This window comes from Peromyscus eremicus, chromosome 14 (assembly GCF_949786415.1).
Source record: "Peromyscus eremicus chromosome 14, PerEre_H2_v1, whole genome shotgun sequence".
Classification (NCBI taxonomy): Eukaryota; Metazoa; Chordata; class Mammalia; order Rodentia; family Cricetidae; genus Peromyscus; species Peromyscus eremicus.
This window is the reverse complement of record NC_081430.1, coordinates 63,643,401-63,667,994: the sequence shown is the minus strand read 5'-3', so window position 1 is coordinate 63,667,994 and position 24,594 is coordinate 63,643,401. Positions and strand designations below refer to the sequence as shown.

General features: G+C 46.8%; 1 protein-coding gene across 1 annotated transcript in view; it reads right to left on the bottom strand.

Annotated features, from left to right (window-relative positions):
* Ptprn2 (protein tyrosine phosphatase receptor type N2) overlaps positions 1–24,594 on the bottom strand; it is a 749,243-nt gene that overhangs the window by 444,329 nt on the left and 280,320 nt on the right. Inside the window, exon 5 of the mRNA XM_059279385.1 lies at positions 10,048–10,210. Coding sequence (XP_059135368.1) covers positions 10,048–10,210 — 163 coding nt within the window. The remainder of the gene's footprint in view (positions 1–10,047; positions 10,211–24,594) is intronic.

The window sequence follows — 24,594 nt, the reverse complement described above, 5'->3', positions numbered from 1 at the left end:
AGGGATCTTATGTGCTTAGTGACCATTTGCACATCGTCCCTGAAGAAATATCAGAATCTGCTCCCTGTGTGGGTGTTTGCTGTGACTCAGAAGAATAGCTTTCCTGTAAACACACCTCCACTTCAACAGAGGTTCCAAGTGCCTGTCCGAAGCTTCTTCCTTCCCCAGCCCTGGCTGTTCACTGATTCAAGTCTAAATCCTACTTGAGAGAGAGAACATGTCTCTGTGTGTATACATGTGCACTTGGAGGCCAGAGGTCAGCATTGGGTGTCTTCTTCTATTATTCTCCAGTTTTGTATTTTGAGAAATAAATAAATAAATAAATAAATAAATAAATAAATAAATAAATAAATAAATTCTCACTGCACATGGACCTCACTAATTTGGCAGGACTAGCTGGCCAGAAAGCCTCAAGGATGCTCCTGTCTCCTGCTGCTCATCTTTGGAATTACAGGAATGTGTGTGTCCCCATTCCTGGTTTTTTACTGGGTGGCAGGCATCCAAATTCAGGTCCTTATGCTTATGCAGGAAGCATATCACCAACCAAGCTATTTCTCCACCCCAAGGGACAGGTTTTCCTACAGGAAGCTGGAGGTTAGCACACGTTTGCTGTGGACCCAGGAGCAGCTCCTATGTAAGCACTTGAACAGATCACTGCACCTTTTGAGACTTGTTTCTCCTGAGAAAGGAGTGTCAACATCATCTCTTAGATTCTTCTTCTGCTGTTGTTATTGTTTCCAAAATGATGTAACTCTAGTTGTCATCCAAATTGTTTAGTTTTGTGTGCAAGACTAGCTGGAATCGACTGGTCTTCATTTAGAAAAGAAAATGTAAGAAGAGGGAGGGGGCACATGATCAAGAATGATGCCACAAGAGCAGCCCCTCCAGCCATCCCCACAGACAGGTGACGGAGTCAGGTGCAGGCTCCACCGCTCTGCACCTTTCAGGAGACTGTACACACAGCCGGGTCACTGCACCAGAGGCCGGGCCCACATCTGAATGCTCATTAATGTGCCTGCAGCCTCCTTCCTCACCTCACTGTGATGCAGCCTGACTGGCTCCACTCAGAGGATCTCTAATTAGCGCCCCACATTGGACAGCTCCAGGCAGAGACACCAGGCTCAGCACATCTGTGCAGCAGGCTGGGACAGACAATCTGCTCTCAGTGTTTATGCTCTGACTCAAATGAAGGCGAAGAGGAGGAAAGAGCATTCCCACATATAGCACAAATAAGAGTCTTTAAAAAAAAAATCTCAGAAAATGTTGGTTCCCTGGTATCCTACTTCCTGGTCCCATGCCATGGCATAGTCAATCTGTTGCCTTCAAAGGGGGCAACTAGAGGCAGGAGTCAAAACCAGGACGGGACTTGATCTTCAGCAACTCAAAGGAGGGAATCTATTCCAGGGAGTCTATTCCAGACCCACACAGACGCAAGCTCCAGCGTGGCTTAGCATCAGTCGCACAGAAGTGGACGGGCATGGCAGCCTCCCCGGCCACCATGTCCATCACTGCTGTCACCACTGTGCTTTCTGACAGTCAGACACCCCAAAAGTGCTGAGGAGAGCCCTGGCTGCACTGTTTCCTTCACTCAGAGTTACAGATGTTTCCACGGTCTCTAGCTTGAAGATGTTTTGAGTCTCAACATATCAATAATGAGGTTATTCCAGAAGTAATATTAGGTGGTATGCAAGACACCTGGAGATAAATAACCTAGAAACAAGAAGACTGGTCAGTTTCCAACTCAGGGTGGCACTTGTGGTCTGAGAAGTGTCCAGTCATTTGATGGACCCAGTTGGAGTGCTGGATGACGCCCACTGGGAGGCATGATACATCTGAGAGTATTCCCAGAATTTTCTGAGACTCAGCAGGGGGGATTTTCCTCCAGGCACACCCCTTCCTCAGCCATTACTACATAAGCAAGGGCAGAGCCGCTCAGCACAGTGAGAAACTAACAGGAAAGAAGGCCCGTTGGGAAGGGGAGTGGTCCTGCCAGCACAGCTCTCACACTACACAGATCTGAAACCCCTATCTGATTTCTTGAGCTTTACTTTTAACACCTGGAAGACCAGAACAAATAATGTCCCTTTCTTTGAAAGTAGCTTTACAGATTAGGGAGGCTAACAGAAGTGCCTAGCTTAGCAGACAGCTCAGAAGAGGAATGTAATGAATGGTGGCTACCATCAGTGGCATCACTGCCATCAGCAGCCCAGTAACCCTGCCATCAGCAGCAGCCCACCACCTACAGCATCCCACCTATGAGCATCATCTTTCCTATTCAGAGCATCCTCACCATCAGCAGATCCTCACCATCAGCAGCTTCTACTATAGCTGTAGCAGTAGCAGCAGCAGCAGCAGCAGCAGCAGCAGCAGCAGCAGCAGCAGCAGTTTCCCACCATCTACAGCATCCCACCATCTACAGCATCCCACCTATGAGCATCACCCCCTCTACAGCACATCTTCATCACCATCAGCTTCCCTACTATCAGCAATAAACCCACCATTAGCAGCAGCATTGCTATTGCCACTGTTTTGAGCTTCTAATGACATTCTAGTAGAAAGAATCTTTCTAACATGGGCCTGTCCTCAAAGAGCTTGCAGATTAACAGAGAAGCTAAGTCAAAGAAATCAATCACTAATTAGAATTGCACTACAGAGAGGTTCAGAAAAGCAATACTCTTTGGAATGGAGTAATTGCATTCAGTGTGGCTGGTCAGAGCAATTTCATGGAGCTGAGGCCTGCCTCATTTGCCCACCTGCCCAGGTGATCAAGAGAGCAGCTCTCCTTGCTGTTAGATTTGCAGGCTACAGTGCCAGAGGCAAAGTCAGGCCTCCTTCTTAGACCAGAGAGCCTCTCTTGGACCCTTTGCCCTGTGTCTGTTTGCATAGCTATTGTTCAGACTGACAGGAAGGCCTGGGGGTCCTGGGACTCCCATAGGACACTCTACATAGACAAGATTCATCTGCACACTGGCCACTCAGCTCATCAGATATTCTCTTGTGTCAAGGATCCAAATAAAACCAGGAAACTCAAATCAGGACACTGTTGACCACATAACACATATCTTCTCCAGTGTGCCCAAAGGCAGTGTTGACAGTCATGTTGATCAAGATGTAGCCGCAGGCCTGACAAAATAGTGCAAGTGGGGGCGGGGTCCAAGGCTTCTTAATGAGATGGCCTCATAGCATGACACACTGGGTTGCTGGTTGCCAAGGGGATGGAGGGAGGTGCCAGCCAGTCAGACACTGACCGCTGACGTAAGGCCTTAGCCATGGGAATGGTAGAAGACAGTGTTTTTGTTTTCTCTGTCTCTGTCAGTTTGTTATAGATCTCTGTGTCTCTCTGACTTTCTCTCTCTGTCTCTGTCTCTGTCCCCAAGTCCCTCTACCTCTCTGTGTGTCTCAGTGTCTGTGTATCTTTATGTATGTATATCTCTGTCTGTCTGTCTGCTCTGTCTCTGTCTCTGTCCCCAAGTCTCTCTACCTCTCTGTGTGTCTCAGTGTCTGTGCATCTTTATGTATGTATTTTTCTTTCTGTTAGTCTGTCTCTCTCTCTCTCTCTCTCTCTCTCTCTCTCTCTCCGCCTTTATGTTCATTTTTTTGTGTCTCTATATTTTTATGTCTGTCTAGGCCTATCTGTCTCCTATGCTTCTGTCTCTCTGTACCCAACTCTCTAGGTTTCTTGATGTATAGCTCAATATCCAGTGATGTCAGTTTCCAAAAGGGCCCAGGCTTTGTATGGCCTACTGTATGTAGCTCTTCCTATTTTCATGAAGTCACCAGGATGCAGCACTCCTGCCCTTAGGGAAGGGAATAAGTCTCCTATGTATTGTACTTTGTTATAGAGACGACAGGCTCCTGTTGGGAGAAACCAATGCCCATGGTGCTCACAGTTCACAAAACCCCGAGGTTGCAGAGCCATTAGGTGGTAAACTAAGAGTCGCATAATCTCAGAGAAAATCAGTGGTCCCATGTAGGTGGGTGCTGACTGGGGGCCTGTGCAGATGATGCCCCATCTGTGGGTTTAGGAGTCTTCCAAAAGAAACCAATAAGAAACACAGACAGGGCCACTTCTTGCACCCTGCTCCCTGCCATCCCATCAAGCCTGGATTGGGGCAGCACTCCCACACTGTTCACTTGACAGTCAAGGCACAGAGAGTGGGAGGAGGAGAAGCAAAGTGCCCGGACTTTGCTATCCCAACGGCCTGGCTGCCCTGGGCTTTGTGTTTTCACTCTTCCTAATCCTCTTCTGTCTTCAGATGAGACACTGTCACCTCACCCCACAGACAGGCAGATGAGACATTTTAGTGCAAGTCAGCAGAGCTGGGGCCAGCAGGGTCTTGCTGCATATAGACAAAGCACTCCTCTGCTAGCCTGGCATGGAATGAGGGATCAGCTGACATTGAAAGTGGACTTTGGTTACTTCTGTTTGGGGACTAAACACAAATCAAAGAAGGCCTGACAAGAATTCCAGGACTCTGAATTCAGCTCTATTAGTAACTGTTTGAAAGTGGCCTTTTTAGTCTGTGGCCATTCCACTCTGAAAGTGCCATGCCCACTCTCATCTAAAGGTGGACATTTCACTGGTTTGTCCTTGCTACTCTGCATTTACAGCTGGCTTCTTCTTCCAGCAGGTCAGCCATCCCTGTCACCAGTGAGAGGAATTCAGCTGCCCACCCAGAGGGGAAAGCAGAGGGGCAAAGGTCTGGATGTGGGCCTGAGAAGGAAAGTATCCTAACAGGGCTATCAGATCCTCAGAAGCACCTCGTGGCTGTCACGGCATAGGCTCTGACCCTCCTGGCTGCACCATGGGAGGTGTGGGTAGGTTAGTGGCCCGTGAGCACTGCCGGCTTCCTGCACCATGCAATGCTTTTGCAGAGAGGTCACTGTCTTTGTGGTGTTTCTGGATGGTAAGCAATTGGGAGAAGGAAGGGCACTCAGGAAATGCTGGGTCTGGATTCCTGACTGCATTGGACACTACCATGTGAACTGAAGACAGTACCTAGCCCCATAACAGCTCCCCGAGATGGAAAGGCAGCTCCTTGGACTGGGAAAGCTTCCCCAGAGTATGAGGATAGCACCTAGCCTGGAGACAGGTCTCCCAGAGAGCAAGGACATCAACTACCCAGGAGACAGCTCCCCAAAAGTGTGAAGCCAGCACCTTGGTCTAGAAACAGCTCCCCCTAGAGTGTGAGGACATCAACTAGCTTGGGGACAGCTTCCACGGAGCCTGGCTTCCTGCCAACTGTCAGGGAAACATTAATGAGAGCAGGAGCAGTTTTTTAAAATAAAAATCAAATGAACATTATGTCACGCATGCAAACTGCCCTCCAGCCTCAGTTCTATGCTGACAAAAAAAAGACAGAAGTTGCATCCCCAAACACTTCCTCCCAAGAGGCGCCTCTTCAGACATGGCTGGCTGCAAAATGGGCCTGTGGTAGACATCCATGTTATTTCTAGCTAAGTAACATCTGTGAATCTGCTGTGAGGCACAAGTTTTTGTTTACACACACACACACACACACACACACACACACACACACATACACACACTTGACATAGGGTATTGATCCTTCTGATTCTCCTTTCTCCAATTCCCAAGTGCTGAGATCACAGGCACATGCTGTGGGATGTTCTGTATGGCAAATGTGTTGCTGATTGGTCAATAAATAAAACACTGATTGGCCATTGGCTAGGCAGGAAGTGTAGGCGGGACAAGGAGGAGAATAAAGCCGGGAAGTGGAAGGCTGAGTCAGAGAGACACTGCTAGCCGCCACCATGACAAGCCGCATGTGAATATCCTGGTAAGCCACGAGCCATGTGGCAAGGTATAGATTTATGGAAATGGATTAATTTAAGCTGTAAGAACAGTTAGCAAGAAGCCTGCCACAGCCATACAGTTTGTAACCAATATAAGTCTCTGTGTTTACTTGGTCGGGTCTGAGCAGCTGTGGGACTGGCGGGTGATAGAGATTTGTCCTGACTGTGGGCCAGGCAGGAAAACTCTAGCTACAGGCACATGCCACTATGCTTAGCTTAGAATGTGAGTCTTGACCTTGTAGACATGCAGAGCAGAGTTGCTGGTCTTAGAAAGAACAATTCCACCCAGAAGAAACCACCAAGCCAGGGCTATAACAGCTGTTACTCTTGTGAGCATGAAATCGTCTCTTATTCCACTCCTCACCAGAGTTGACTTCACAATTTTCATATTTTATAGTTATCCTTTAAACATTTTTATACATCTATACAACATATTTTGATCATATTCATCCATCATCATCTTGCTATAAATACCCACAGTGCCTCCACTTTGCTTCCCTCTTAGCCAGTCCAGTGGACAGGAAGTGGTAGTGCGAACACTGATGCATTTCCTCAATGAGTGACACTGAACAGTTCTTAAAAAGATTTATTTATTTTTATTTTACATGTATGTATGAGGGCCTGCATGCATGTGTGTGCACCACATGCGTTCCTGCTCCCTATGGAGTTCAAAAGAGACTATTGGACCCCTTGGGACTGAATTGATGAACAGTTGAGAGCTACCATGTAGGTCCTGGGAGCTGAACCTGGGTCCTCTGCAAGAGCGACAAGTACTCTTAACCATGGATCCATCTCTCCAGCCCCACACTAAACACCTTTAATACTCACACTGGCCCCTTGTACATTTTTTCCTAAATAAAGTATCTGTTCAAAATTTTTACACATTTTGCATTGGGTTATTTCCCTTTCATCTTTACCAATGAGCAACCGTCACAAGGGGCTGTCTGCCTGTGCAGAAATGCCCTCCCCTTCCCCCTGCACATCCCCAGGCAGCCATGGTCTGCTCCTGTTAACCACTGCTTTCTATCTCCACCCACACTGTTTGTTGTTGCCTCAATGTGGGATTCATTGTTAATGGCCCGTTCCACCCACCTGTTCACTTGTTGACAGACACTTCAGTGTCTGCTCTCTACTACTAAGTTTACCACAGGACTTCCTGTGCACATTTTGCATGGACATATGCTTTCACTTAGCATGGGAAGAGAGGGAGTGGTTGGAACCCACGGAGAATCATGTTCAACTCTTTAAGACATTGTGTAGTTCCAGGTCCTCCATGCCACCAACACATGGGGTTGGACTTCTAAACTTTAGCCAGTCTTCAAAGATGTGGAAGCTCAGTCAGCCTCACATTGCCCGTCTAAGTTGTTCAGGCTTCCATCCCATCCGTCCTGCTCTTTCTGACATCTCCAAGCTGCCCTGGTTGAGTGCCTGCAATGCACTCACAAAGACTGTGGTCCTGGTAAGATTTCTCTGGCCCTCTGTATGAGGGTTCCTGCTCATCTTGTGCAGCTAGCTCTTGACCAATCTTTACATGTAACAGTTGCTCCTAGAAGTCCCTGTGGAGCTCCTTTCCCTACTCTGGAGGTTTCTCTGTTGCTCCAATTTGTAGAGTCCAAGTCCTTAGGATTCTGTGCATCTTCAGCTAGCTTGGGGTTCTTGGAAAAGGTGGAGCAGCAAATCATCTAACTATCTAACTGGGTGGTAGTGGAGGTCCCTAGACCATAAACATTTTCAACAGATGACCTCTAGCTGCCCTTCTGAACACTGTCATTCAGGATACCCTGGTCTACCTTCCCATCTTGCTTCATGTCCTTCAATGAACATCTATTCCATTAGCATACTTACTCAGTTACAACTACATTTTTGTTTGTTGTTTGTCTTTATCAAATATGACTGGCAATTCTAAAGGGCAGGGTCAGTCTTTCATCTTTATAATCTCAGAGCCCATGATAGTTCCTTTATATTAAATACATTTTCAAAATATTTCTAAAATAAATTTATTAATGAGTTTCAGTTTGACTCTCTTCGGTGACAAGTGAAGTGAGACATCATGGTGCTCTATGGGTAAAACTGGGGTATGATAGTGTTCTACCATGCATTTGAAAGGACTCTGGGTAGATGCTACTCTGATCAATAAAGCAAGATGGTGGGCACCCCACTAACAATGCAGGAACAGTGATAGCATGGATTTAGTCATCAGTATGCGCTCAGTACATGTGTCAGAGTGGCTCCTGGCCATGTTGGTTTAGGAGAAGCAGAGAAAATCTATCCCTATGGCTTCTGTTATGAGGTAATCAGTCCAACAGACTCAAAGAGAATAAAGTCAGAATTCTGTCTATGCTGGAGCCAGATTCTCCAGGATAGATACACAGAAAAAGAAAAGCCATGATTTGTAAACAATTCACTGGAAATTGGTTGCATGTTGAAACACTACCAGTGGCTACAGTTTAAATTGCCACTGAGATAGCATGTCACCCAGGTGGGAGGGGGTGGGAGAAGCCCCAAGTTCCTGGCTGGCTGCAGTGCCCCATGGCAGCCTGGATCGCTGCTGCACTTCTGTGCTTTGTGCAGATGCTCATTAGAGAGATGACTCAGCTTTCTCATGTAAGCACTCAACAGAAAATAATGAGTTCTGGGCTTTCACACTTTTTTTTAATATGAAGAAACATCTATCTGCACACAGAAGGGAAAATGTGTAAGCCAGAAGTGCCCCCCAGCGCTCAGCTTCTAAATGACTTGTGGCCATCGCTCTGAAATGGATGCCCAGTCAGATGATTACAATGTCCATTAGTTCACACTGGGTCGTTTTTGAAGGGGAAAAAAACAGCTGTGGGTAAAAAGACTGGGTTATAGGCATCAACTGGCACCGCTGTGGGTACCTGTGGTGTGAGGTCATCCTGCTGGGTGGTGGTAGAAAGAACCAATATAATGTGAAGTGGGACTGCTATCGTGGAATTCTGGCCACACTGAATGCCAGCTCCCCTTGCCAACTGCTGTTTCCTGGCTGCGGGGATGTGGATAGTCACTATTGCTTCTCCTCTATATAGGTCCAGAGAAGGTTCAGAGCCCATAGGAACATGGAAGAGCATCTGACAGTCTCTTGTGGTCACCAGTCTAAGGAGCCAGTGTTCCAGCACAGAGTTAATGGTGCTGACACCCTACATGGGGGAAACTTTGAGAATTTTCAAGGAGTCAGACACCTGTACTGGGCTCACAATACACCTACCAGGACTGACAAAACCCTAGCACCGTGTATGGGAAACCTCCAGACATCCCTTGGTATTTAGCAACACACTACAGTCTTAGAAAACACGGCCCATATGAGGTAATGTGATGGATGTTACTTAGGAAGAAATGTTGAGCCCCAGTGTTGAAGGCCCAACACACCCAAGAGTCTGATCTGTGCACCATGTCCAATCTTACCCTTAGAGATGAGCTAGTTCTCAGGCTCCAAACTGCCTTCTTCTGGGTACCCAGAGCTCTTTATTTTTTTTTTTAAATTTAAAGTCTGGCAAGACCTGCTTGTAAGCTGCCCTGAAAACAACTTGGTCACAATATTTTCACACCTTAAAAGCCCACTGAAGTTCTAACTCTCCCTTTAAAATACGCTGCTTCTCCAAGGCAAGCCAGCTCTAGCGCATTGGCTGAATGAGCTTGTACCTTAGACCTTGCTGGCAAATCTGGCCCTCAAAAGCATGCCGATTGCCCTGTGCCCAAGCCTGCCTTAGACAGAGACATTGTCCAATGCCCATGCCTGAAAGTCTTACTGTTTGGGGTACCATGTCATCTTGACACTCTACCGTAGCACCCACAAACAGGCAGGCTTTCTGTTGTCCTGGGATATCCACAGTGATGACTTTACCAGAAATTGGAAGTCTCTAGAGATATAGTAACTGCTAAGTTAAACACAGGACAGTGGTCACCAGACCTAATTCCAGCCATGTTCAGATGCTGTTGTCCTCTTGCCGTCTGGGCTATGTGTCCACTCTTCTCCTGGACACTCTGCCCCGGGTTCTTAGCACTAGTTTTTCTGCAGGAGTGCTTGTAGTCAGTACGGCCCCAGGGTACAGCCTCACACTTCTCATACTATCCAGAGCCTGTAGTCAAAAGGTCAGCTGCTGGGAGCCTGAGACCTGTGACTGCTCACTCTGCTAAAATGTCTGTATCATACAGACAAACATACAGGCAAGTAAAGACAACCCCGGCCACAAGGAATAGGCTGAAGCATACCTTGGCTGGACGTGTCTCATGTTCTATCCTGGGTTGGGCATTCGCGGTTGGGGCCTGGGACAGAAGCCCCAAGTAGGGCAGATAGCGCCGAAGGGTCTTGGCCAGGGCCACTTCGTTCTCCAGGCTGAACCACTTTTCGTTATCAGCGTTCTGTTGTAAGGTCCTGAAAAGCAAAGAGAATGATGACTCAACCCATGTTTGTTCTGCTGAGCTGTGAGATGGGGACAGATGAGAGCATGGTGCACACACAGTCTCAGCAGCCTACATGGGTGCCGCTATACAGTGAGCTGATGGTCAATACATCTACTTCTCCTTAGCCATGGTGTTGTTTCTTAGGGAACCTGGCCTCACTGTCCCCACAGTGGGTGGGATGCAGTAGAGCCTTTGGGAGGGACCAAGGGGTGGCCCAGCGGGGCTCATGTATGACACTATCCACAGTGACCTGTGGTGCTGCTAACACGAGACAAGTTGAAATGGAGAAAATAGAAAAGCACCCACTACTTGCTGCACCTGTAGCATGAACTCTGCAGCTGAGTCTGGCGGCTCAGATTTGTCATTGTAACACTCAAGAAGCTGAGGCAGGGGGATAGAAAGTTCAATGCCAGCTCAAACAACTTAGTGAGGTCCTGTCCAAATTTAAAAATATATATATATATTATTGAGACTTTCACACATGCATATGTATTTTTACCAAATCCACACCCAGTGCTGTCCCACCACTTTTCGCTCCCACTTCAACTGTTTCCTTATGAGTCACTGCACTGGTTCATTTTATGTTAACTTGGCACAGGCTGGAGTCATCCGAGAGGGGGGAACTCCACTTGAGACAACGCCCCCATAAGGCCAGGTTGTAGACCAGCCTAGAGGACGTTTTCTTAGTTAGTGATTGGTGTGGGAGGGCACAGCCCATTGTGTGGGGTGCCACCCCTGGCTGGTGGTCCTGGGTTTTATATGAAAGCACAGAGTAAGCAAGCCATAAGGAACACGCCATAAACAGCCCTCCTCCATGGCCTCTGCATCAGCTCCTGCCTGCAGGTTCCTGCCTGCCTGAGTTCCTGCCCTCACTGCTGGCAATGGTGAACTGTTACACGGAACTGTGAGTGACACAACCTCTTTCCTCCCCGAGTTGTTTTTGATCGTGCTGTTTCATCACAGCAATAGTCACCCTGACTAAGACGTTCATGGAGTCCACTTAGTGCTGCCTGTGTGTGCACAAGTTCAGGTCCACCTACTGGAACATGGGTAGCCTCTCGGGGGCCACATCCCTGAGAAAACTGACCCTCTATCCTCCAGCAGCCATTAACTGAAACTCTCCTTAAAAAGCGCTTTTTAAGGGATTGAGATGCAGCTCAGTGACAGTGCAGGTGCCTAGCCTCAGGATCCTGGGTTCGATCTCCAGAACTACGCAGACACAAAAACTTTCACAGTGCTGAGCGAGACAGAGAGAAAGAGAGAGAGACAGACAGACAGACAGAGGGACAGACAAACAGAGGGACACAGAGAGAGAGCTAGTGTGGGACAGAGCACAGGCATGCAGGCAAGGCAGGGAAGGTCTGTGGAAAAGACAAGGTGTTCTTTAGAACATGTATTGCTGTAGACGCTGAACAAAAGAGGGGAACGTGGCCTTGGTAGTATGGAAGAGTCAGGCATAATCCCCCTAGCGGGTCCAGCGCCACCCCATCTTTGTCTTAGCATGGGGCCGTGTCTGACCTCTGACCTGTGGGGTGATTGGTTTGTATCATTCAGTACTAACTTTGCGGTTTGCTGCTGCAGTGCCCAGGCTCTCCATAGCAGTCATTCTGCTGTCAGATGACCGGTGTCACCATCTGTGCCACAGACGTGCAGGAAGAGAAGTCTGCGGCCATAAGCACCTCAGGTGTGGGGCTCACCCTGTAGATAGACTGGGGGTATGGGTAGCAAGGACACAGCCATAGAAACCCAGGCTGGAGTGACAGAGGAGCCTTACAACTGCAGAAAAGAGAATGATCCTAGGGATACTTTGCAGGAGCAGTTGGATGTGACTGCAAAGTCAGCAAGAGCCATGGCAGCCATAAGGGGGTGTCAGAGGAGTGGTCAGGAGCCATGGCAGCCATAAGGGGGTGTCAGAGAAGTGGTCAGGAGCCACAGATTCTGATCAGGATCTAGGAAAGCCGAGGCAATGGGACACAGATTCCAGGACTTGAAGACCCGTGTGAAATGTCATGATGAAGGTGCAAGGGGGAAGATGTCAAGATGTCACTAACCGATTAGCCAAGGTTAACCATGGCTAACCCCCATGCTCCTCCTAGGTCCCTCCCAGAAGAACCTCACCTGCCTCTTAGCCTGGATGTGGGCAGCAGGCCAACTGTACTGCATGTCCTGTCTTCTACACTAGAGCTCCTTGCCTGTCCTGTCAAGGCCTGAGGATGCATTCTGACAGAGGAACAAAATGCAAGCAGGCTCAGCTATGAGCCAGGACTGAAGCCATATACATCAACCACACTGCTAATGAGAGTCAAAGACTTCTCCAACAGACTGAGTCTAATGCCTGGGAATGCTGACCAAAGGATTTGAATTCTGATTACTTCCAGGCTTTTCAATTCATTAAGCGCCTTGTTTATGTTGAGAAAGGAGACGGGAATTAGTCAAATAGGGCAGAATCTCTGAGCCACTGTGGGGTCTGCCTGCCCACATCATATTTCCTTCAGAAACCTTCCCAAATCTATCGTGTCAACTACCATCAGATCACCTTCCCTCGGAACCCGGCTAGTTCCACCTCCACACCTCTTAGCCCCCAGCAGGCTCCTGGCTCTGCCCTCCAGGATCCCAGCAGGCTAGACCTGCCCATCTCTTCTCCCTCTGCCCTGGGCAAGACCATTCCCTGCTGGAGGCTGCATCTTTTCTGAAGCAGAAGCACAGGCTAACCCCAGTCCCCACAAGCCTGGCCCCTCATGGACCACTCAGCTCTCTATAGATCCCAGCTGGGCAAGGAGGTAGCATCACCAGGGCTATGGCACAAAGCAGATAAATTCAAATGTTCAGAGTTGTAAGTCTCCACAGCTGCTCTCCTTGTATTCATCACTTGGTTCCCCCAATGCTATGTTCACTGAGTATTTCTATTATATGTTTTTTTTCTTTTGTTGGTTCATTATACACAATCCTAAATGGTTGTTTTAAAATATGTAGTAGTCGCTTGTAACTGAGCACAGGTGCCTGTAAGTGACATCTCACAGTTCAGGTGAAGCATGGGCAAGAAGTACAGAAACCCTGTGAGCTTTCTCCCTGTTGGCCTATAAATGACAATCTAGGTTGCCACAAATTACATTGACAGCCACAGATAAACCCCACAATGCATTGTACATTATTTAGTCAATCGACTCTGCTGGAGATTGAAATAGCAAGAGGCAATCCCGGGTCTCTGGTGCTCAGTGGCCTTTGGGGTGTGCTTCCCAGTGCATCAGCCTGGCTTCATTTCCTCCTCTCGCACTGCGATGGGAAAGCTGCTTCAGTTCCTGGGTCCCTGGGAAAAATATTAAGTTCACTTTTGCAATGGAAAGGTGCTTCATGGCATGCGGGGCTCTGGTTGACTTCCCCCTCTTCCCGGTATGTTCTTTCCTTTGCCCTAGGTAATGGCCAAGAGCCATCAACAACCACACTACCTTCCTCTCTTCCTCCCTGCACTCTTGCTGGGGTTTTGAGCAACTCAATCACTGTGTGTCTTGAGCTTTCATATTCATTTTCTTGGGGGGGGGGTGTCATACCACTTCATAGGTGTGGTTGTTTAAATGAGAAATATCTCTTGTAAGCTCAGGTATGTGAACACTGGGTCCCCACATGTTGTGTAGCAGTTTCCTCAGTGATTGAAACATTCCATTCTGAGGGAAAGCTCCTTAAGACAGAAGGCAACCAACTCAAAATACCTTCAGGAAGTTCCTGAAATTGACTAGATCTACTAGTAAACAACAAAGGCTACAGAGAGTGACTCTCAGACAAGCCAAGCTGCAAAGAAGACTCTTGAGACCAAACCAGGCCAGCTGCCTGGAAGAAGACAACCAGCTGAGCTACCTGGAAAATGTTTAGACCAACTGAGCCGTCTAGAAGGACACTCTCTAACCTGTTGAGCTGCCTGCAGGCTGTGCAGGGTGCTCCAGGTTACCAGCTTTGTGAACTCTACCCATGCTGGGATGGGCTTCGGTGATGCAGCTGTCTTGTGAGTTATTCCTGCTCCTGTAAGTAACCCACATAAAACTCAGAGGTTCACCAAGTCGAACTTTGGTGGTGTCCATACTTTGGTTTGTTGTGGGCTCACTATGAATAGGCGTGTGTGTGCGTGCGTGCGTGTGTGTGTGTGTGTGTGTGTGTGTGTGTTGCATCTCCCCAGGAAAAGTATTGTTACACAATACCAGCTGGTAGCACTGTTTGAAGAGGTTATAGAGACTTCCGTTGGTGCAGCCTTGTTGGAGAAAACGCATCACTGGGGGCAGCTTTGAGAGTTTATGGCATTGCCCCACTTGCAGTTCATGCTCTGGTTTATGTTTATGGACTTTCCCTCTGGAACGATAAGCCATAATAAACTCTCCCTTCCTTAAAAATGCCTTTGGTCATGGTGTTTTCTTACAGCAACAGAAAAGTAACGAATACAATGAGTCTCTGATTTTATCATTTTTACCATGTGGAAACGATTTCTGTCTTCTGCAAATGCGTTTTCTTTTTTCCTATACTTCCATTTTCCCCTCCCTGGGGCTCTGGTTGCATGCATATTTGGTCCCTGAATATCTCTGGATTCACTGGTGATGTTTACTTTGCTACTTATCTCGTTTTCTTCTTGCTGTAGCTCTAGGTTTACTAGAATTTTCCACATGCATCTAACTTGCCATTAGCCCAGTAGGCATTCTTCTCGCCCCCACCTCTTGCATCTCTATCAGTCTGTCTGAACTCACTGGTCTCACTTTCCTGCCTCTCCTCTCTAGCGACCCTTGATTGGATTCTACACACTGAAGTTTTCCTCTTTGGGTGATACATACTCTTACATTTCCATAACCTTTTCTTTTTCATTGCTGCTTTTAATGTTGCTATTGTTAAGATGGAATCAGTCTCACTATGTAGTTTAGGTTGGAGGCTTGAATTCATGATCTTTCTGCCTTGGTCTTTCCAGTGCTGAGATTACGAAGCCAAGCTGCCATTAAGGTCATGCCTCTCTGTCTAGCATCCCACCCAGTTCTTGGGAACAGTTCTACCCTTCAAGTCAAACCTATGAAATGAGTATGGTGGCAATTATCTACAAGTTATTTCTCTAGAAGCCTGAAATCTCCACTTCTTGATCTCAAATGATGGTCCTCTTATGGGGACAATACCTTGAACACTGTGGAAGGGTTGGTGTGTCCCATGATGAGACACAATGGACACTCTCAGGGCTCACAGTGAGTGCACACATCTCCAGGGCTTCCCTTCACAGCTCTTGCTGTCTTGCCAACCTGTGATACTGAATGCCTCACTTTTCTCAACTCCAGCAGGTCCCTAGACCCCATTGTGTTCATCCAACTTACTCCCATGGATGATGACTTGAGGACATCAGAAAGTTCTTGTTTGTTATCTGACTCACTGGACGTTACCCTTGTTTCTGGTATTGGGAGACTAAAGGGCCTGGTGTCCTTTGGTTTGTTTGCTTCAGGCAGAATAAGAAGGTGTCCTTGTTGCTCTGTCTTGGCCAGAAGCAGAAGGAAAGCTTAGTTCTTCAAGACTCATACAGGACTTGACCAGTGCCTATCACAGCAGGGTAGGTGAATGGAAAGGTCTTCACCTAGTGGATATTACTCATGCTTTATAAAGAATGAATGTACCACTGGCATCAGATGCAGCCTTGTTAGGGCAAATATCTTAGAATGCCACCTCAATGTTCATGATGATAGGAAACTCATCCACAAACAAATCCAGCATAGACACCAAAGAAGGGTCTGCATGCACAGGGCATAGAGAGAACTCTGGGTGATGGAAACATTCTGTTTATTGATCTGTGTTCCTGGGACTCACATGATAATGTCAGTCAAAACTTGTCAGATTATACATTTGAGAACTCCCACTTCACAGAATGTAAAATTTCCCTGAATGAAATAACCCAAGGCCCCAAAAAGGGTTGTCACCCAGCTGTGCCTCTTACAAAGAGGCCTTCACAAGGATCTGCCTGCCTAATTTGACATCCTCATCTGGCCATCTCACTTTTTCAAGCTCTGAAGACTGGGCAGGCCCTGTCTGGGGTAGAAGTGGGGTTAGGCCCCAGAGACCATTGTCACAGTGCATGTGAGAGCATGGCCCACCTCAGTCAAGTCACCAGAACTTCTTTCTAGACTGTAAGCTAGGTGCTGCTCCAGCTGTCCTGGGTCCTCCTAACTGCTCGTGTTTTGATGGACTTACATCCAGAGCCCTTGCTGGCTTGCCTATCATTGATCTAGCATTCCAAGCAAGATATCATCCGTCCCTGTATAATCCATGGGGCCTGGCAGCATATCAGTCTGTAATACAGGGGGGGACCAGGCCCCAGTAGATAGATCCATGGATCTTAACAACCATCCACACTTACAGTCTCGGGGCTCAAGATGGCAGCCGTGGAGGTCAGGGCCATGCACATGCTTTAATCACTCTTGCTTTATATCTGCCGACACTGGGCTTCCTTGGAACTAGAGGAGATGTCTTTTTCACCACAGGCTAGCCTGTTCCACCTTCCATCTTAACAGCAAGAATTACACTATCTAGAACAGCAAGCTACTCTCACGGTGACAAGGGATCTGGCTGTAGAATCTTGCTGATTCTGGTATTGCTGCCATACTCGACTGTGTGAGGGGAGCAAACAGGAGGTGTAACAGACTGAACCATGTAACCCCCCCCCCCTAATGATGTTTCCTGGGCAACAGATTCTTGGTTCTAATGTCAGGGTTCATAGAACACATTCTCTTCCTTCACAGAGCTTCCTTGTATTTTATATCAGTCACACAAAGCATCTAACTAGGATGCACATCCGTGTTGTGGAACATTAGTTTAAGATGTGTTAAATTCGTTTATGCTGCAGAATGTTTGTTTAATGTTGCAAAGATGTGTTGTATTGTTTTATGTTGCATTTGTTTAACTCTGTAACGCTGTGTTACTTTGCCTGCCTATAACACCTGATTGGTCTAATAAAAAGCTAAACAGTCAATAGGTAGGCAGGAGAGAGAAATAGGCAGGGCTGGCAGGCAGAGAATAAATAGGAGAGGAAATCTAGGGAAGGAAGTGAGGAGCAAGAAAAGGAGACAGAGGAGAGAACACCAGGGGCCAGTGACCCAGCCACACAGTCAACCACAGAGTAAGAAGCAAAGAAAGATATATAGAATAAAGAAAGGTTAAAAAACAACCCAGAGGCAAAATGTAGTTAAAGTGAAATGGGATAATTCAAGTTAGAAAAGCTGGCTAGAAATAAGCCAAGCTAAGACTGGGCATTCATAAATAATAGTAAGTCTCTGTGTATTTATTTGGGAGCTGGGTGGCAGGCCCAAAAAGAGTAAAAAACCAACTACACATCCCTTATCTGAAATGCATCAAGGTTTGGAGACTTGGATTTGGGTGGTATTTGCATAGGCAGGGCGAGCTATTTGGAAGTCTGGCACAAGTTTAAACATGAAATTCAGTTGAATTTTACATAAGACACAGAGGCTACGGTTGACTTTATAGAGTGTGTTTGGTGAACTCTGCCTCCGGCAGGTGACAGCCTTCTGAGGCCTTTTAATGACTCCCTTATCCTGAATGGTCTTTTAAGATCATTTAGTGACCCCTGTGCCTGGTAAGGAGTAGAATTTCCTGTTTACATGATGTCAGTGCTAAAAAGCAGTTTCAGGTAGGAGCCTGAGGGGTTAAGGAAATCATAAGAAAACCCACAGAATCATCTAACCTGGCTCATAGGAGTTCACAGAGTCTGAACCGACAACCATGAAGCCTGCATGGGACTGACCTAGGCCCTCTGCATATATGTGACAGTTGTGTAGCTTGGTCTATTTGTGGGACTGCTGACAGTGGAGCAGGGGCTGTTTCTGACTCTTTTGCTGGCTTTTGGGACCCTATTCCTCATACTGGGTCACCTTGCCCAGCCTTAATACAAGGGGAGGTGCTTGGTCTCACTGCAACTTCATACACCATGTTTTGTTGATGTCCACGGGAGGCCTGCCCCTTTCTGAATAGAAACAGAGGAGGAGTTATTGTAGAATATTATTTTAACTATGTAAAGGTGTATTACATTTGTTTATGTTGCAGAATATCACTTTAACTATGTAAAGGTGTGTTATATTTGTCTATGCTGCATTTGTTTAATGTAAAGATGTGTTGTTGTTTCACCTTGCCTGATTGGTCTAATAAGAAGCTGAATGGCCAATAACTAGGCAGGAGAGGGACAGGCGGGGCTGGCGGGCAGAGAGAATCAATAGGAGGAATCTAGGCATGAGAGAGAATGAAGGAGAAAGAGAGGGAGATGCTCTGGGCCAGCCAGACAGACACGGAGGAAGCATGAAATTAGGACATACAGAATGAAAGAAAGGTAAAAAGTCCCAAGGCAAGATGTAGATGAAGAGAAACAGGTTAATTTAAGTTATAAGAACTAGTGGGACAAGCATAAGATAAGGCTGAGCATTCATAACTAATAATAAGTCTCTGTGTCATGATTTGGGGACTGGTGATCAAAGAAAGCCTGCTACACAGGAATGGATGGGGGGGGGGAGAGGGGAGGGAGGAGGGAGGGACTGGAAGGAGAGGAGGGAAAGGAAACTACAGTCAGGGTGTAAAATAAATAAATAAATATTAAATATATATAAATTAACAGTTTCAGATTTTGGATTTCTAGATTAAAGGTGCCTCAGTGTGTGTGTGTGTGTGTGTGTGTGTGTGTGTGTGTGTGTGTGTGTATGTGTATGTGTATGTGTGTGTATGTGTATGTGTGTGTATGTGTGTGGTTTTCTTCCACAGACTTCAATGTTACATTTGATATCAGATGCAGAAAATTACTTGCCATGAGCCAGAGGAAGATGCAGTACCACCTGAATATTGCCAATCCCATATCTGCACCTGGCTGAGGAAGCAGTATTTCATCCCGGCATGCCCACTCGGTGCCATGCTTGGGTTTCTACTGTGACCCAGGCATACTTTCGGAAATGTACTGGAGCTTGAAGTGGATATCACACATTACAAATTCCTCACATAAAAGTTAACTGAGAATCAGGCACCAGCTGTTGTCTCCACGTGAGAAGACGGGTTTTCAAGGATGTGCTAATGGGGTGTCTAACAGAAGAGGATTGGAGGTTCAAAGCCAGCCTAGGCTACAAAGCAAGGTGAGTGGGGAGATGAGGAGGAAGAAGAGTGAAAGGAAGGAGGGAGAGGGAAGGGAGCTACTTCTGTCATGGGCGATCCCTACATACACTTAAAATTCCAGCAAGGAATGAAAATCAAAACCACAGTGAGATGTCATCTCACCCGCTAGAATGGCTATTATCAAAATATAGAAACAGCCGGGTGGTGGTGGTGCACGCCTTTAATCCCAGCACTCGGGAGGCAGAGCCAGGTGGATCTCTGTCAGTTTGAGGCCAGCCTGGACTACAGAGTGAGTTCTAGGAAAGGCACAAAGCTACACAGAGAAACCCTGTCTCAAAAAACCAAAAGAAGAAAAAAAAACAGACACAAAGCTGGTGAGGATGTGGGAAGGGAACTCTCACATTGAGTACTGCTGGTGAGAATGTAGAAGTGTGTAATCCTTATGAAGAACAGTGTGGAAGGTCCCAGGAAGTCTGAAAGCAGGCCTGACTGTCCTGGGATCTGGTCATCTGCTTCCAGGTGTTCATCCAGAGGAAATGGAACCAGAATGTCAAAGAAATGCTGGAGCTGATGCTACCTGCAGCACTATTTGCAATCATCACAGTAGGAGACGAGTGTAGGCATCTATTGTGGATAAATAAATAAATTGTAGAGCACACACCACAGACTATCATCCAGCCATAAAGGATGAACTCCTGTCCTCTGAAGCAGAGTGGACAGAACCAACAGGAGAACATGCTAAATGAAATCAGCCAAACACTTAAAAAATCTCTCACGTGGCCAACCCGAATGGAGGACAGTGGTCACTAGTGGCTGGGAATGGTGAGGGAGGCGGCACACAGATAGATTGGATCCCAAGCACCAGAGGAAGAGATATTGGTGAACCACAGCCCAGGGCTGGCCACAGCTCACAGTAACACACCCTGTCCTTTAAGAGGCCTGGAGAGAGAAAATTGGGCTCTAAACGCAGAGGGATGAAGGGCCAGTGGCCCTGATTTAATCTGTGCATGCCCTGTGTACACAATGGCAGCCAGACTCAATTCATGCATGCTTGGCAAAAAAAAAAAAAAAAAACCTCCATATCTTTTTATCTCAGGTGATAAACCACTCTGTCATCAGGGATGGCAGCCAATGTCTGTAACTAGCACTTGAGAGGCCAAGGCAGGAGGAAAGACCTTGAATTCTAGGCCAGTTTGGACTACAATGTTAGACCTGTCTAAAAACAAAAGTAAAACAAGTCCTCCCTTGTTGCCAATGTCTGGTCCAGCCATGACAAACTCATAATTAATTGGGTAGTTCAGAGTTCTCTGCATCTCAAATCACAGATAATTGTCCTGACTACTCCTTAATGGATGGAATTTCATTTTCTGTGTTATCAGATTGTAATTTAGCTGGTCCATTTACTCCTCTGGTGGTGTTTATTTTTCTCACCAATTGATAATCAATGCAGACATTTGTCTTTCCTGTGTCTCTTCTGTACCTGAGACCTAGTCTGTGACCGTGCAATAAGTCACAATGATTGAGTGGCCATTGTCGCTCTGTACCATGTTGTAGCAATCAACATACAGACTTTTATTGGGTCACTTGGCTTCGAGGCAGTCAACAATTTATGGGAATATTTTCTACTTCTAAAGAGGTAGCACGTATCTCACACCAGGACCCTGCTCTTCTTCCTCCGCCCCTGGAGTACGATGCTTTCCGCCTTTACACATGCTGCTAGAAGTTGCCGTGCAGTTTGTGGGATGAAAAGAAGGTGAAGTAGAGCCCAGAGGGGCTCCGTGACAGCTCTTTCATATCGTGTGGTTTTCATACACAGGCCCTGGGCCATCCAGCGGTGGGGGTAGTGCACACACACAGGCCACCTGGTCCCGGTTCCCATCTCAGGAACTGCAGTGGACAGCCAACTCTTGGTCTTTATTGGTCTTTGGTGGTCCTGTGTGCACCGAGTCCCACTCTTCCCAGTGACATCTGACGTATACTTCATGCAGATCCCCACGGGGCTCTGTTCAGCGCACCACATGGCCTCCTCTGCCCAAGGCATTCATGTGTATGGAGGACAAAGGACAAGTCACCTGCGGGGAGAACTGCTCAGCTTTGGATCAAGTGGGGACCCCCCAAAGAAAAACCAAACTCTCTCCTTTCTTCTTTTCCCCCACCCCACTCTCTCCTCCTCCTCTGAAAATGAAGCCCAGAGCTTGCATATGTTGGTAAGCACTTTATCACTAAGCTACCCTGCGACTCTTTCCCCCACGCCCACATTTCTTAAAAATTTGAGACAGGGTCTCACTCTATGGCTCAGGCAGACCTTGAGCTTGCTAGCTTCCTGCCTCAGCTTCCAAGTACCGGGATGAGAAGCATACCCCACCATGTCCAGCCCCATCTTTACTCCAAACAAATCACTGGTTGGAGGCAAGCTGCTCTGTCTCTCTGGAGATGGATACCATTCATGAAAGAACTCCAAAAACCATTTCATGGCCAGCTGTGGGTCTGCAGAGCTCTGAACCCGTGTGAAATGAGGAAAGCCAGACAGGACTCCTGATCACGGCTGTCACCTGTCTTGTAATTCGGGCACATTGCAGGTCCCTCACCCTTCCCATCTTTCATTTATTCAATGACTGTTGTGACTGGTGCTGTGGGGTTGGAAAGAATGAAGTGTCTGGGGCAGGAAGAGAAGAACAAAAGCAAAACCGGTCCCTACTCCCTAGGGGTTGGGGACACATGGGCTCCTTTAATTAATAATGAAATAAGTCTGCTGCTTAGAAAGCTAGGCTGATGGCTATCGGTGAATTTAAAATCAGACACAGTTATTAAAAATGCTGAAGAAGACAAACACTAGTAAATCACATTGCACAGAAGAGAAAAGGCGTGAGGACCGCTAGTGTGGACACCCTGCTGGGCGCCTCCGTGCTTCTCAGAGGCTGTTTGGTGTTGGTTATGAAACCTATACTTCAAACAGAAGTGTCCAAGGGTCAGATTTTAAAGGAGGCCACAGACTCATCGAGCAGCAAAGCGAGAGCAGCAGCGCCATCCTGAGGCGCGAGGTGGTAAGGCCAAACGGGATGCAGCAGAGGCTCCCAGTCTCCGGATGTCACAGCTGCAAGGATTCGGACAGAGATGCAGCAGGACAGTCCAGCACCAGAGCGCAGCGCTCATGGAGCATAATGCTGGTGATGCTGCAAGGGAGCATGACAAAGGCGATCTCACTTGAGAAGTTTTAAGTCAAGGTATGAACAAGGACAACCTAAGCTCATGTAACGCTCCTGGAATTTATATTTGTAATTAGCAACACGGCATACTATATGCAAAAATAGAAACTATATAGATGTGGTGGTTTGAATAGGAATGGCCCCCATAGACTCATGTATTTGAATGTTTGGCCCATAGGGAGTGGCACTATTAGGAGGTGTGGCCCTGTTGGAGTGGGTGTCTCACTGTGGATGAGGGCCTTGAGGTCTCATATGCTCAAGCTGTGCCTAGTGTCACAGTCTCCTGCTGCTGTCTATGGATCTAAATGTAGAACTCTCAGCTCCTTCTCCAGCACCATGTCTGCCTGCATGCCACCTGTAGGGACTCCCTGGGGTCCTACAGGCCCACAGCATCCTCCAATGGGGATCCCCTAGACTGACAAAGACAAAGGTGAGAGGCCACAGGGTCAAAGTGAGAAGAATTCATGGGACCTAAAAGGTATGGGGAAGGGCTGTGACCTTGTGACACAACACAATGGTGTTTGGGCCTTAGGTATGGAGCTGGGAAGAAGATTTTGACCTCCATCTGCTACATCTACAATAAACAACATTCCAGGAGTCAGACCAAAGCAAAGACAGGGCCGAGGGAGCAGGAGGACATGGGAGTCAAGAAGCCAAGTCTCCTTGAAGGACAGGGCTCAGAGGGTGGACGAGAGTCTGGAAAATACCTAGCCAGTTTCTCCCAAAGCTCTGGTCCTTAAAGATGGATGACTGGCCTCATTCCCTTCCACTCATGAGAAAGGAATGAATTCAGGAGAGCAGAGAGTTCCTGTTCTTTTTTAAAGCCCTGCACCAGTCATCTCTGAGCCAGAGAGAGGAACATTCCTCAAGACACATGGATGAAAGTCACTGGCTTTAAACATAGTGGACCCAAGCTGAAGGAAACAGAAAATGTAGTGGGATTTGCAAGGACAAGGACAGCATCCAGAACATGGGCACAGGATCTGCACAAAGAGGACTCCAATCATTGCACATGTGCTTGAGCTCTGACTCTCACAAAGAAGATAAAAAACAAGATAAACTACTGTTTTCATATAACTTTAAAAGCTACCAGTCTCATTGTCTTGGATATAAGACCTAAAGTCTCCAGAGTGTCACCTTACAAGATGAAGAACCAACTACTTGAGTGCATCTCAAGTAGCTGTCTCTCACTGTTCTTAGTTGCTCCTCTTCCCTGCCTCCTGGACTCCTTGGAGCACTACTCCTGGACAGGCTTCCCAAGTTCTCCAATCCCTGGGTTGCCTGCCCTTCCTGATCCACCCAATCAATCCTGTGCTGGGCACTAGGATATTCTAGACAGTTAATCATGATTACCAGGTGTAACCTAAACAGTAGCAGAGAAGGTCTGAACTCTTCTGACTGCAAACAAATTTCAGGTCAGCTCAGGAGACACTTCATTAGTGTTTTATTTTGTTTCACATTCTCCAGGATAGCCTTCCATACACTATCAAAAATACTGGCATTTTTTTTCCCAATGAAGTAAGCATTAAAGACAGGTGTCCAGGCACCTAACATGTGTCAAAATATATTTATAATTTATTATACATACATATGTACACATTAATATAACTATCTGCATAATAAACTGTTTTATATAATTTATATAATGATTTCCATAAATATATAATAAATAAGTTCTTACATATGCAACTTGGTGAAAAACATATGCATACATACATATATATCAGTCTTGTTATAAAGGAGGTTCCCAAGAATATTAGCTCACTTTGTGTGAAGCACAGACTCACTGTCCTACCCAACTGCCCACTTTTTGCTTGTTTTTACTCCCTTGGTCCCACTAGACTTGAAATGGCCTTCATGATGACGTGGGATCCTGATCCATTAGATGCACATGGTCATAAAGGCAGATAGTCATATTTTGTGTTACAAGGATTTGTTCTACATGGAAACCATAGTTCAGGAATATTCTGTTGCTTAGAAATAATGGACTTCACAAGCTAAGCCTTTGGGAAAGGTCACATTTGTTTTGTTTTTTTTA